The sequence below is a fragment of the Callospermophilus lateralis genome, chromosome 18, assembly GCF_048772815.1.
Source record: "Callospermophilus lateralis isolate mCalLat2 chromosome 18, mCalLat2.hap1, whole genome shotgun sequence".
Classification (NCBI taxonomy): domain Eukaryota; kingdom Metazoa; phylum Chordata; class Mammalia; order Rodentia; family Sciuridae; genus Callospermophilus; species Callospermophilus lateralis.
In genome coordinates, this window is record NC_135322.1 from 17,408,930 (window position 1) to 17,421,784 (window position 12,855).

The 12,855-nt window shown below is 49.5% G+C and overlaps 1 protein-coding gene across 1 annotated transcript; it reads right to left on the reverse strand.

Annotated features, from left to right (window-relative positions):
- Positions 1-299: 299 nt before the first annotated feature.
- On the reverse strand, positions 300-9,241 carry Haus5 (HAUS augmin like complex subunit 5). Its single transcript, XM_076838542.2, has 19 exons — positions 9,118-9,241; positions 8,600-8,662; positions 8,479-8,511; positions 8,319-8,343; positions 7,612-7,717; positions 7,378-7,537; positions 6,275-6,344; positions 6,108-6,184; positions 5,407-5,464; positions 5,133-5,257; positions 4,881-4,944; positions 4,667-4,797; positions 4,288-4,450; positions 4,022-4,102; positions 3,775-3,920; positions 3,441-3,552; positions 3,226-3,358; positions 717-849; positions 300-591 (listed from the first exon to the last, which is right to left on the reverse strand). Exons 1-19 carry the CDS (start codon positions 9,213-9,215, stop codon positions 474-476), a joined length of 1,896 nt encoding a protein of 631 aa, XP_076694657.2. The 5' UTR covers positions 9,216-9,241; the 3' UTR covers positions 300-473.
- Positions 9,242-12,855: the final 3,614 nt, after the last annotated feature.

Consider the following 12,855-nt stretch of genomic DNA (forward strand, 5'->3'; position numbering starts at 1 on the left):
CACTGCAGCCTCCACCTGCAAACCCTTCCTGAGGCCCGTGTGACTCCGCACACCACAGTGCAGTTCCCTAGCACCTAAAGAAGGTGCTCAGTTATATTTTCTTGAGAGGAAAAGTGATGGACGGACTTTAAAGGGTACCCGGAGTATGGTCCATAGTACGCTATTCTCTTAGCTTTGGCTGAATGAAAGGACAAGGACAAGGGAATTGAGAGGAGCAGCGGAGCAGCCTGAGGGGGACTATGGGATAGAGACAAGGGGCTACAAATTCTGGCCATGCTTTCTTTTCAATGTTTTATTGGGGGATGTAAGGTGTTGGGGCGAACAAATGTGAAATTCTTGATTCTGGTTTGAAGCCCCTCTTTTTTTTATATACCTTTATTTTTATGTGTTGCTGAGGATTGAACCCGGGCCCCGCCGGTGCTAGGCGAGCGCTCTACTGCTGAGCCACAATCCCAGCCCCTTGAGGGCCCTCTTCATCTGCACAGCTGTTGCAAAGCTCCCTGGGCCTGGACCCAGCGCAGCCGCCACTGGGGCAGGGACAGGCCCTGGCAGAGCTCCCCGGAGAGGGTGGCTTGGCCTGGCTGCTCCCACCTGGGAAAGGGCATAGTGTCAGAGGGAAGGCCAGCCTTCCGACCGCTCTGGCCTTCCACCATCATGACCTGCGTCTTCACTTTCCACCCAGATTAGTTCCCTCCCTCTCTGTGGCCGCCTCTCACCAGTCTGCCAGGACTCCCTGCAGTTTAGGGACTCGCTCCAGTGCCTGTTTCAGCAAGTTCTCCAGCCTGTTCAGAGCCTGCCCCAGGTTCTCCTTCTGTTCCTTTTCCTGGGATGCCTGGATCTGCAGCAGCTCTGGAGGTTAGAAACCAGGGAGGCAGCTTTGAGGCCTCTGGCTTGCCGGAGCCTTGCAGCCAATAGGTCACCAAGTCTGCAGTCACCCAGTCTTGACCCCAGCATCTCTCCCAAACCTGTCCCTCTTCCTAGGTCCTCATGTCAGGGCAATAACCCCCATCTCCACCAGGTCTCGTCCTGGATGCCTTCTTCCCTACCTTCATCAGGTCACGGCCACCCATTCAGCTTCCAAAGTTCATGTTTTTTGTCTCTCATTCCGTTTTTTGTTTGTTTTTGCAGTACTGGGCATGGAACTCAGGACCTTGTGCATGCTAGGCAAATGCTCTGCCACTGAACTACAACCTCAGCCCATGTTTACTGAGTTTGTTTCTCCTGTCTTCTTACTCCACTCTCAGCCTCCCTCATATTCCAGGCCTCAGTCTCTTACTCTGGTCACATTTCAGAGCAGCAACCTGGCACCCATGACCTGGCAGTCATAGTGATCTTTCTGAAGCCTGGACCCAATCCTCTCTTTCTCCTGCTTAGAACGTTTCCCTAGGCCTCCCAAAACAGAGTCCAAGTCTTCAGCCTGGTATTTGAGTCTATATTATGTGGCCCCTGCTCATTATTCTTTGGAAAAAAACCTGACCCAATCCCAAGGCCCGTGTGAGATACCATTTTCCCTTAGGCAGCCCTTTTTCTTTAGCATCCCTCTTTGCAAGGCTTTCTCCTCAGCCTTCTCCAGTCTTAACTCTTGTGGTATTTCTCCCTAGGACTGTGACTGGGCCTAGCTCCTCTTCATGTGCCCAGCTCAGAGCAGTCATAGATTATTAGCATGAGCAGATCTCTTGAGCCTGAATCCTGACTCCATCCTGCCTTACCTATGACCTTGATCATGACTCTTGTCCTTACTTTAGCTATATGTTGGTAAGTGGACTTAACTGAGTCATAGGCTTGTGGGACAGGAAGCAGATTGGAGAGAACTCTGGCAATTGGACCCACAGGGCTGGTTGACAGGTTTGAGGGCAGGTTGGGATCTGGGAGGAATTAAGGACAACTGCTCTGTTTTTAGCTAAAGCACCTGATGAGGAGGGTGGAATAATATACTGACAGGAGGAAACCAGAAAGAAAAGAAACAGAATTGCTCTTTGGAGTAGAGGGAAGTTATAGATATAAGGTTCAAGATGACCATGAAGTTGGGCATAGTGGCACATGTCTGCAATCCCAGTGGCTTGGGAGGCTGAGGCAGGAGGATCACAAATTCAAAGCCAGCCTCAGCAACTTAGTGAGGCCCTAAGCAACTTAGTGAGACCTTGACTCTAAATAAAATATAAAAAGCGGTGGGGATGTGGCTCAGTGGTGAAGCACCCCTGGGTTAAATCCCTGGTACCAAAACAAATAAACAAACAAACAACAACAAAAACAAAACCCACAAAAAAACAAAAACCCAAAACAACAACAAAAACAATGCTTATGAAATAAGGACATGCTGTGATGTGTCTTGAACTGTTCTTATTTTTCCTACACACTGTTCCTTTTCCTCGGGGTGAGATGGAAGGCAGGGAGACCCAAACTCAAGGGTCTGAAAATGGTTTCTTCCTACTTGCCTGATGGTGTCCCTAATTCATCTCTCATCAATTCACCTCTTCCACTTATTTATATTTTGATTCCTTGCTCTGTGCTTCTACCATGGGTTTCTTGGGGCTGGCCAGCTGTTTCCTTACTCCCCATCAAACTACTTGGGATGGCATCAGGATATCTGTGAGTTTCTGTTTTCTTATCTGCAAACTGCGGGTCTTAATAATCCCTTCCCTCACAGTGAGGAGTCAAAGAGATGATGTATATACACACCCTACAGACACCAAGTGCTTGCTGCCTGCCAGGTACCGTTCAATGCCGAATTTGGGTCACCTGACTGAATCTTCCCAGCAACTCTCTATGACACTGTTACTTTGCTTACTCCACTGAGGAGGAAACTGAGGCATGGGGAGATCATTCGACAAGGAAGGGAAAGGGTTGACAAGAGAATCTGGGTACTTTAACTCCATAGCCTAGTTTTAAACCACTCTATTTGGGGGTGATGAGTGAGTACTTGGCAAATGGATGGCAGTGTGGTCTAGTGGTCAGGAGCACAGGCTTACGTCAGACTACCTGGGTTCAAATCCCAGCTCTACCATGTAGGCAAACTACTAAGCTCTCTGTACCTCAGTTTCCTTCTCTGTAAAATGGGGAGAACAGCAGCTTTTACTACATGGGCTTGCCATGCAGCAAACAACTGAATGTGCTTCAGCACACAGGAACACTGACTAAGCAGTGGGTGTTGTCTGTTATTACTTGGGAGGCTGACGTGCTGAGAATGCCCAGGGAGGCTGGATGTGGGAAGCAGTGGAGGCCTACCCTGGGGGGATGGTCCCGATGGCAGACGGGTCTTCATGTGGAGCAGATCTCCACAACGGAGACTCTGCTGGTCCTGGAAGAATAGAAGGTCCTGACGAAGAGAGGCAGCCTTTGGGAGGAGCAGCTCTGGTGCCTGGAAGGAGGGGGAGAACAGTCACTTGGGGTGAAGATTGGAGAGGGCGGGGGCAGATAAGTCATAGAGGACAGGCACTTACCTTTCCTGTGGGCAGCCCCAGTATGTGGCTCAGCGCTATGAGGCTAGAGCCCTTTGGGCACATGGGGTGCAGCTGGTGGATGGATGGTAGGATCGTGGGTAGGGGCTTCAACCTGGGGTGGGGGAAAGTCCAGATTGGATAGAACACTGAAAGGCAGGTTTGAGTTCTAGAAGTCTGGGGACCCAAGAACTTGAAGGCAGACCAGACTGGGGCTGATGACCTAAGGGTGAGGTCTGGGCAGCCTGGAAACATTGAAGCTACATTTTTTTCAGGAGGTGAAGGGAGTGATAGCGTCTCCCCATGGCAGGGGAGACAGGGATGGCCTCAGTCTTACCCTTCAGGGCTATGCCGCAGCAGGGTGCCCAGCAGAATGTGGGGCAGATGTCGGGCTTCCTCCTCCAGACAGCGAAGCAGCTCCTGGCTCTGCGGCACCATGGCCTCAGAGGTGGGGACAATCTTCTGCTGAACCAAAGCCAGTACCTGTTGGGAGGGAGAAAGTGGATGGGCAGCCTGCTTCCACCCAGCCTCACCCCTAGCAGATTTAGTCCCCTGTTCCACACCTTCCCCCACACCCATCTCACCTCTCCAGGACTGCGGCATAGGCGGGTCTTGCTGGCTGAGTTGCCCTTGATGAGCAGGCGGATCTGTTCCTGGGTTTCCTCCTGGGGAGCCAAGATGCCCTTCAGAGTAGCTGTGTATCCTTCCCTCCTCAGACCCTATGCAAAGGGTCCTGCTTCCTCTTAGGAGTTTCACCCTGAGCTTCCGAACCACTGGCAGGCCCAGTCCCTGTTCACAGGCTCTAAGCTTCCACTCTGGCCCTCCACCAGCTCCAGGCCCTGCCTCTCACCACCAGTTGGCGCCAGTGCAGGATCCGCTGCTGCTTGGCCTGCAGCTCCCTCAGCAGAAGCTGCCTCTGCCCAGCTGCATCCTCCAGTTCCTTAATCTGGGCCCTCAGGGCCTTGAGCTCTGCCCAGAGTCCACAGCATCTAAGTCCCAGTATTAGCACTTTCCTGGGGGACAAGCAGAGAAAGCAAAAGAGAGAAAGGGGACTGAGACCCACACTGGGAGGAAGAGATCCGCAGGGATGCACAAGGAACCACAAACACTGGGAGACAAAGTGTGAGGAAAGGGAGGCAGGGGCAGCCACAGAGGTAGGACATACCCCAGGTCTACAGATGCCAGGGAGAGAGATGGTCTAGAGGCCTCTGCTGGAGGAACCCCCTTACCTCTCACTGGATCCCAGGGTACGTCTCTCTATCTCCTCCACCAGGCCCTGGAGGTGGCCAGTCAGGATTTGACGCTCCTTCAGGAGAGCACCCCGCTGGGTAACAAGTGCACCCACAGTCTGCCAGCCCTCCTGGGGTGGGTACAAAGTTTGTGTGGGCATGATCCATGGGGATGAGGGGACTGAATAGGTCTTGGGAAGGTACCTAGGGTTACCTGGATGAGATGCCCCATGGATGGCAAGGCCTGGCTGGAATCTGACTGGTCCGGTGCCTGGGGACTGGGGTGGGGGGCAAAGCTGCTGAGGGAACAGCCCTGTATCCTTGCCTTGGTACTTGGAGGGAGCCAGTGACACCCACCTGCCACAATGGCACTGGGCTGCAGTTCTACCCCATGCCTGTTCCTGACCCTGTCCCAACTCACCCACCCACATGCCTGCCCTGAATGTAAGAACATTCTACTCCTTACCTGGACAGCTCGATATCTCTGAGCCCATCCCCTCTGCACAAGGATCGAATCTCTGCTTCTCGCTCTGCGGCCAGGTACTCCAGGGCAGCCAGGACATGGCCTGGAGGGTGGTTTGTCAGTAGGGTCTGGTGGATAAAGGTGAAGTCAGGGCGGGGGCAGGCTTGCATGATGGGACCCCATGGGAATGAGGTAGGGATGAAGACTTATGAGCAGGCACCCGATGTTTTCACAGGTCTGGAGGGTGTGGCCTTTCCTGAAGGCCCTGCCATCTCACCTCCACTGAGCCAAGCCACTGCTGGTATGAAGTTCCAAAGTGGTCATCCTGAGGGCTTCTGTTGGGATGGGTAAAGGGATAGAGAATGTTATAAGACAAATCAAATACCTCTGTGATTATTACCACCCCACACTAAAGTAGGGACTGTCATTGTCCCCATTTTACATATGAGGAAACTGAGCCCATGTAGGCATGCTAGCCTGGAGATCCTTAATTCTACAGTTTACAAGTCTTGGGGCTTTTACGTGCGTGCTAAACCTGGGATGCCTTCGTGACCCCAACTAACTAAGCTTCCTTGTCAGAGAACCCCTCACCTCCCTGCTTCCTTAGCTGGGAAAGGGTCTCTTCTGGTTACTTTGAGCCTCCCAGGCTTCCCCAACCCCAATAGCTGTGACTATCACTTTCTGCTTCTTTTTTCTAAAAATTTTTAAAGTTGTAAATGGACACAACACTTTTCTTTAAATTTATTTTTATGTGGATCAAACCTAGTACCTCACACATGCTAAGCAAGCACTCTAATACTGAGCTGCAAGTGTAACCATCGCTTTCTATAAGGGGTCATGGCTTGGGAACCGTGTCATGGTAGGGCCTGGACTTGATACAGCACAGAATCCCAGGAACCTAAGAATTAATACACAAGTGACTTTCTGCCTTTAAAGTAAAAGTTCTTTGGAGGGTTCCTGGGTCCTGGGAACACTTACAGGATGCTGCCACCCCTGGCTTGGAGAAGATTCTGCAGGAACTGGGCCCGGAGGGTGCAGGCTGTTCGGACATCACGCTTTGGAGGAGAGGACAGAACATGATAGGGACCCAGATGTCAGACTGACCCCAGTCTTCTCACACCTTCTTCTATGGCCTAGGGTCTTACCAAGACAAGAGGCTCCAGGGCCACAGATGTTGATTTCAGGGGTCCAAAGGTCACATCCACTGTGGCCTTCCTGGAGGAAGAGTGCAGTTGAGGAAGGTTGTACCTGGGAGAATAGGTGTCTGTGCCCCACCCTTCCTACTGCCAGCCTGGCTAGTCACAGGTTTTGCTGAGCCTGGGTCTTAGGGGCCACCTCCAAGATTAAGCTACTGTTATGTCCTGGCAGGACTACTGCATGAGCCCCCTTCACTGGTCTCTCTGCTTCTCACCCCTGTAGTCTGTTCTCCACCCAGTGGTCAGAAATCATGTTTCATACAACCTAGGGAAGATGAAGTCACTGCTCAAAACCCTGCACGACAATGGGACCTTTCCCTGACATGTTCAGAATGACAACGTGAATAACAGGCAGTCTTCCTAGCACTATACATAGCTTACCACATGTAACTATCATTTCTTCCATAAAAGGGTGATATAAATATTATCATATTCCAACAAATCTTAGAAACTGAGGTACAAAGAAGTTAAGTCCCTTGCCCAAGCTCACATAGTTATAAATGGCCAAGGCGGGGCATGAACTCCATCTAACAGTAAAACTCCTATGTCTCTAGGGCCCTCTGACTGCTTCTCCTATCTCACCTCTTCATCTTGTCCCTCCTGTCTTCAAATACTGAGCTGTATTTGCTTCTTGGAAGCTCTTCCTGAAGGCCAAGATTGGAGCTCTGGCTGTTCCTTCTCCATGAATATTTGTGCCCCAACCCAGGTTACCTCCTCAGAGAGGCCTGTCCTGAGCACCCTAGCTTAGATAGCAAACACCTTTCCCTGGGTCACATAGTCTTTTCTTCATTGAACTTATTTCTCCCCAAAATGACAGGATCTGTTTAATAGTTTGCAGTCAGCCTTCTCTACATCAGAGCATAAGGTCCAGGAGCATAAACAGGGGCCTGTCCTATGTCTATTGTTGTTACCCAAGAAATGGTGCAAAACTAACTGGGCTTATGGGCCTTAAATCCTTAAACCCAGTAAGGATCAGGTAAGAACACTGGGATCTCAGAGGCAAATGTCTGGCCACCTGGTGAAAGCTGGTCTCTTGGGCAGATGAGGCTCACCTCTCTATGTCCTGTAGGCGTCTGAGCTGATTCTGCAGCTGCTGTGTGGGGACTCGCAGTCCGTGCTGCTGTCTTCGCAGGTTTCCAGTTTGGGCCCGGAGGAGGAGAGCTCGATACTGGGTGTCCCGTGTACTCTGCAGCATCTGCTCCACAGCTAGGTCTGTGGGAGACACAGGGGTCAGCACTTTTCCCACCCAGCATTACAATGCCCACCTTCCTGGCCCCATGGGTCACCCTGAGCCTCAGCCTCTCGCTCCATAAGCTCCAGGTTCTGGTCTAACTCTTGGATCTCTGTGCGCAGGCGTGCCACTGCAGCTTCCAGCTCCAACTTCCGGCTGACCTGGTGAGATCAGGTATAGAGTCAGATGCTCGTGAGTGTGACTTAGCCTGGCCTCACTACCTTTTGGGAGGCACCAGGCTCTTATCTACCAGGGGAGTGGTTAAGGGGTTTTTCTGTGCAGATTCCTTGTCTGATCTGAAGCACTGGTGAACCCTCTGGCTCCCTTTTTCCTCAGGGCTTGTTTCACTTATCCTCCCTGCAGGTTTTATTTTATTTTAATTTTGTTTGTGCTACATTTCTGTCTCAGTGGTGATCTCCTCCCTGAGTCCCACACCGAGGAGTCCTGAGGTCTTCTGAAAGCATCCCCCTGATGTCATCTGGGTTCCTTGCACAAGTGGATCACAAACTGGCCTTTGCATCTCTTCCAAATATGGCCCATACTACTTTTCCCTTCACCAGCTTTGATGGGGAAAACCTTCAACTGTGCCATTGCACCAGTTCATTTCTGATTTCCCCTGAACTGTAAGCCTAGGAATGCAGGAATTAGGGCTGTTTTGTGACCCTGTGACCCCAACATATCCAGCACCAAGCAGGGACAAGAGCAGAAGACGTACAAGTTCTTTCTTGGGTGAAAGGGAATCTTACAGCATAGGCTTCTCACCTCTGGACTGTCCTGGTGGCCATACCTGAAGAAACCATGCCAGAGTTAGGATATGTGTGGGGCTTGCAGAGGGAAGGGCAGGAAGTGTGAGGCTGTGGGTGGGGACAAGGCCAGATGGGACTGGAGAAGATAGGATGGGACAGCATTTAGAAGCACTTACCACAATAAGTTTCCCCGGATCTTCTTGACACTGCTATAGTGGAGAAGTGGAGGAAGAGGAGTTACTGTGAGACTTGCCTGTGCCCTCTTCCTGGCACCCTCCCCTGATCCCACTGGCTCACCTCTGACTATGCACATGCTGTAGGATGTAGGCCCAGATGTCAGCCCCCTGGCCCAGACACAGCCTGTGGGGACAGGGTGTAAGGTTATGTCTGGGGCACAACCCAGGTGAAGGATACTTATTACTAGGGTGATGGTGAAAGGGAAAGTCTTTGCTAAGGAGTTCTCACTTCTGGGGGAGGAAGTCCCTTCTTAGTCACAGAAAGGGTGATTTATCACTAAGTATGGGGACATCCTCATTCCAATAACTTCCAGAGGAGGAGAAATTTGGTCTGCCCTGAAGAGCTCTCATGACTAGACAGGGTCCTCACTCCTACAGATTCAGTCCATTGTGGTGGTTATTGCTAAGGGATGGGGTGGGAATGTGGGGTCACGATCAGGGCCTGTCCCTCATATACAAGATGCTCTACTAGAACTTAACACTGCCACAATAGGAAGGAGCTGGCGGACTCAGCTGTTGGGTCCTCCCTGGTGGCGACTCTCTGAAGAACCGGGAGACCCTACGGCCCGCCCGACTCACCTGCGCAGGGTGGACTCCGGGGCCCGGGACGCCGCGGGCACCCGCATCTCTTCGGCCGCCCAGCAACCGAGTTCCCGCGCTTGCGGAACTAGCTCCATGACAGCGCCCAGCCCGGCCGCCGCCTCCCGCCCCCTCTTTCAAGCGTGGCGCCCTCCTCTGACGTCACGAGTGCGCCGGCAGCTGGGCCCCCGGGCCGGAAGGACCCAGAGCCCTGAGCCGCCGGCTCGCGGGCGGTCCAGCCGGTCCCGCAGCGCCCAGTGTTCCCGCGTGGGCCCCACTGAGGGAGGCGTTGGCGCCCGCTGGCCTCCAGTTTGCTCCGCTGACCGCCAGCTGTTGGTGAAGAGGCAGAGGGTCCTCCGTGCCCTTTTCAGGTCCTGGAGAAACGGGGCTGGCATCCGCAGGGGACCGGGCACTCATTGCTCGCGAGTTTCAGAAACAGCGAGTCCCAAGGCTGAGCGCAGGTAGAGCAGAGAGCGTGGCCCCGACCTCCCCGCGCTACGCAGCCTTTCAGGTCCTCGCCTTTGCTCCTCGTGTCATTAGTGTCCCAGGAGCTGACCCTGTGCTGCGCGGTGACCTCACGCCCGCTCCCACAGAACTGCCACATCTCTGCTCTAGGCTTCTGCGCCCTCCAGAACTCCCAGAGCTCTATCTGTCGCAAAATGACCCACCCCTGCTGCTCTTTTTCTACCATCATTACCTAGGGAAGCGCCCGCCTCCCCCACTGAACGGTGAGTTCCTGACGGTGGGGACCAGGGCGGTCTTGCTCGCCACTGATACAGCAGGTTTGGAGGAGAAGCTGAAGATTCCTTTGAATGCTTCTCAAAGACTGAGGAGCAGAAGAGAGCCTCAAAGGTTGATGTAATTTGGTGGGCTTCCAGGAATAAAAATTGGCAGTATTGACTCCTGGATGTCTGCTTTCTCCACAGCTGTCATTCCCCACAACCATCTCCACCCTCAGTCCTGTGTAGTGTTGACTACTTAAAAATCAGTCAGACACCATGTCTGCCTTGAGTCTATGAGCTTTTCTGGGGGCTTTGAAGATGAGTGAGAACTTTCAAATGTATTGGCTGTTAAAAGGATGCAAAGACAAGTCACAGGGTTGGAAGAAATATTTGCAAAACTCATACCTGATAAGGGACGTGTATCCTGAATATCGAAGAGCTCTTGAATTCAACAGTAAGAAAAAAGCAATAAAACTAATGGGCAAAAGATATGAACAGATACTTCACCAAATTGCATTACATATGGCAATTAAATATACAAGATTCTCAATTTCATCAGGGAATTGTTAGTTAAAATAATAATGGGATGCCACTAGATATCAGTTAGAGTAGCTAAAACCTAAAACACTGACAACACCAAGTACTGGTGGGGATGTAGAAGAACAGGAATGCTCATGCTGTGGTAGCAGGAATGCCAGATGACATGGCTGATTTGAATGAGGGTTTGTAAATTCTTCATAGAACTAAACAGTCTGACCACACAATCCAATGCTTCTGAAGGATATTAGTCATATGTTATGGCATACTCTTTTTTTTTTTTTTTTTTTGGTGGTGCTAGGGATTGAACCCATGGCCTTGTGCATTTGAGGCAAGCAGTCTACCAACTGAGCAATATATCCCCAGTCCCATGAACTGGCATAATCTTGTTCCCTTTTTTTTTTTTTTTTTTTTTTTGTTATCAGCATGTTAGTGAGCTTTGACAGAAGCATAACACCAATTTCTAGAGAAACTTTTTATTTTTTATTCTTTTGGATGCCACGGGAATTAAACTAGTGTTAGGCAAGTGCTCAACTACTGAGCTACATCCCAAGCTCAACAAAATCTCTTTTTAATATACTAGCTATATACATTATATTTCATGTGTTATGTGACTGCATATTAAATTTACTTGATGATCAGAGAATGTGGTCATGGTGGACTCTTGTGATTCTTGGGTGGCCTAGTATCTGACTTTCCCCCTACACCTGGGAGGCCTTCATCTCCTAAGAGAAAGCCCTCCTCATCCTGTCAAAAGAGATAAAATGGTTAGATCCTCTTTCAGTTTTCCATGTACCAGCTTAAATACTCTAGCTTGGTTGTTCCTATATCTGATTAATTTAATTTTGTAATTATACCCAATTTATAATAAGATTCTTAAACATCTCTTAAGTTGTGAAAAGTATTATTGCAGAAAAGAGAATGGTCAAAGTTGTAGAATGAAAACAACTAAAAATTTTTGGCCGCTTATACTTCTGCTTAAAATGGAGTAACAGGGATCAAATTAAATTGAACAAATTTGTAAAATGAGCTAAAATGTATATAACACAACAGTCTTGAAGACAATGCACACATAGCAGGCAATAAAGGATGGTGACCCTTGAGAAGAGAAGCAGAGAAGGGTGAGCCTTAGCTGACTGCCTGTAGAGGTTCTAGGCTTCAGTGCAAGGAGCAGAGACTGAGCAGACCTCATCTTCCTTAAACTGAGAAGGAGCAAGGAGTGCACAGAAGGCAGGACCGTTTGAGTTCACAGGGTGTAGTCCTGGAGAGGAGAGAACAGGCCTGGAAGGGAACTGCATGGGGTTCCCCATCAGTATTCTGTAGAGTGTGTAATGATACAAGCATGTGCAGGAGGAAACTCCCTGAGGGGACAGGAAGAAACATCTGAGACTAGTAAAGGGAACAATCTTCAGAGCCACAATGGCCAAGGAACATGGATGATACCACCTACTGAACACCTTGTAGTCAGTGGGTACTGGGAAGAGATTGTTCCTTTGGTTGTAGGGAAAGATTAACCCTAGAACAAATCCTTCTTTGAAACTGACTAAAAATGATTAAAGGTGTGAGGCATGGTGGTGCAGGACTGTAATCCCAGCAGCTTGGGAGGATGAGGCAGGAGGATAGGGAGTTGAAAGCCAGCTCTAAAAACTTGATGAGGCCTTAAGCACCTCAGTGAGATCCTGTCTCTAAATAAAATATTTAAAAAGTTCTGGGAATACTGGGGGTATAGCCTAGTTGGCAGAGTGCTTGCCTTATGCCCATAGGCCCTGGGTTCAATTCCCAGCAACACACACACACACACAAAGTGCTGTGGATGTGGCCTTGTGCTTAAGTGCCCCTGGCATTAATCTTTGGTACAAAAATGTTATATTATATATGTGTGTGTGTATATATCTATCTATCTATCTATCTATCTATCTATATATATATATATAGAGAGAGAGAGAGAGCGCGAGAGAGACTTGGAAGAATGAAGGTATTAGTTATATGCATTCCAGAAAGAATTTTCAAGGATATTTATAGAAATGCATATATTCCAGAATCCAATAATATGAAATTAACAAATTAACATTATCTGTCAGCAGAGCTGGGGTTGTGGCTCAGTTGTAAGAACATGTGGGAGATCCTGTGTTCATTCCCCAGTATCATAAAAATGAAAAAGATGAGAAGAAGAAGAGGAGGAGGAGGAGGAAGAGGAGGAGGAGGAGGAGGAGAACAGCATCAGTAAAAAAATCATAGCCAAGTAGCATAGAAGCAGGGAAATATAACTGAAAATGATAAAGAAATCAATAAATGGAAACTAAGCCAGAATGTAGTTAGATGATATAATTGGTAGGCAAAGACTTTAAAGTAACTCTTATAACTATATTCCATCTGAACTAAGTGCTAGAGGATATAAAAAATTTAAGTATAGTCATGAAAGAAAAAAAAATACATGTATCTCCACTTTAAATTTTGGCAGTGAAAACTCAACATCTGA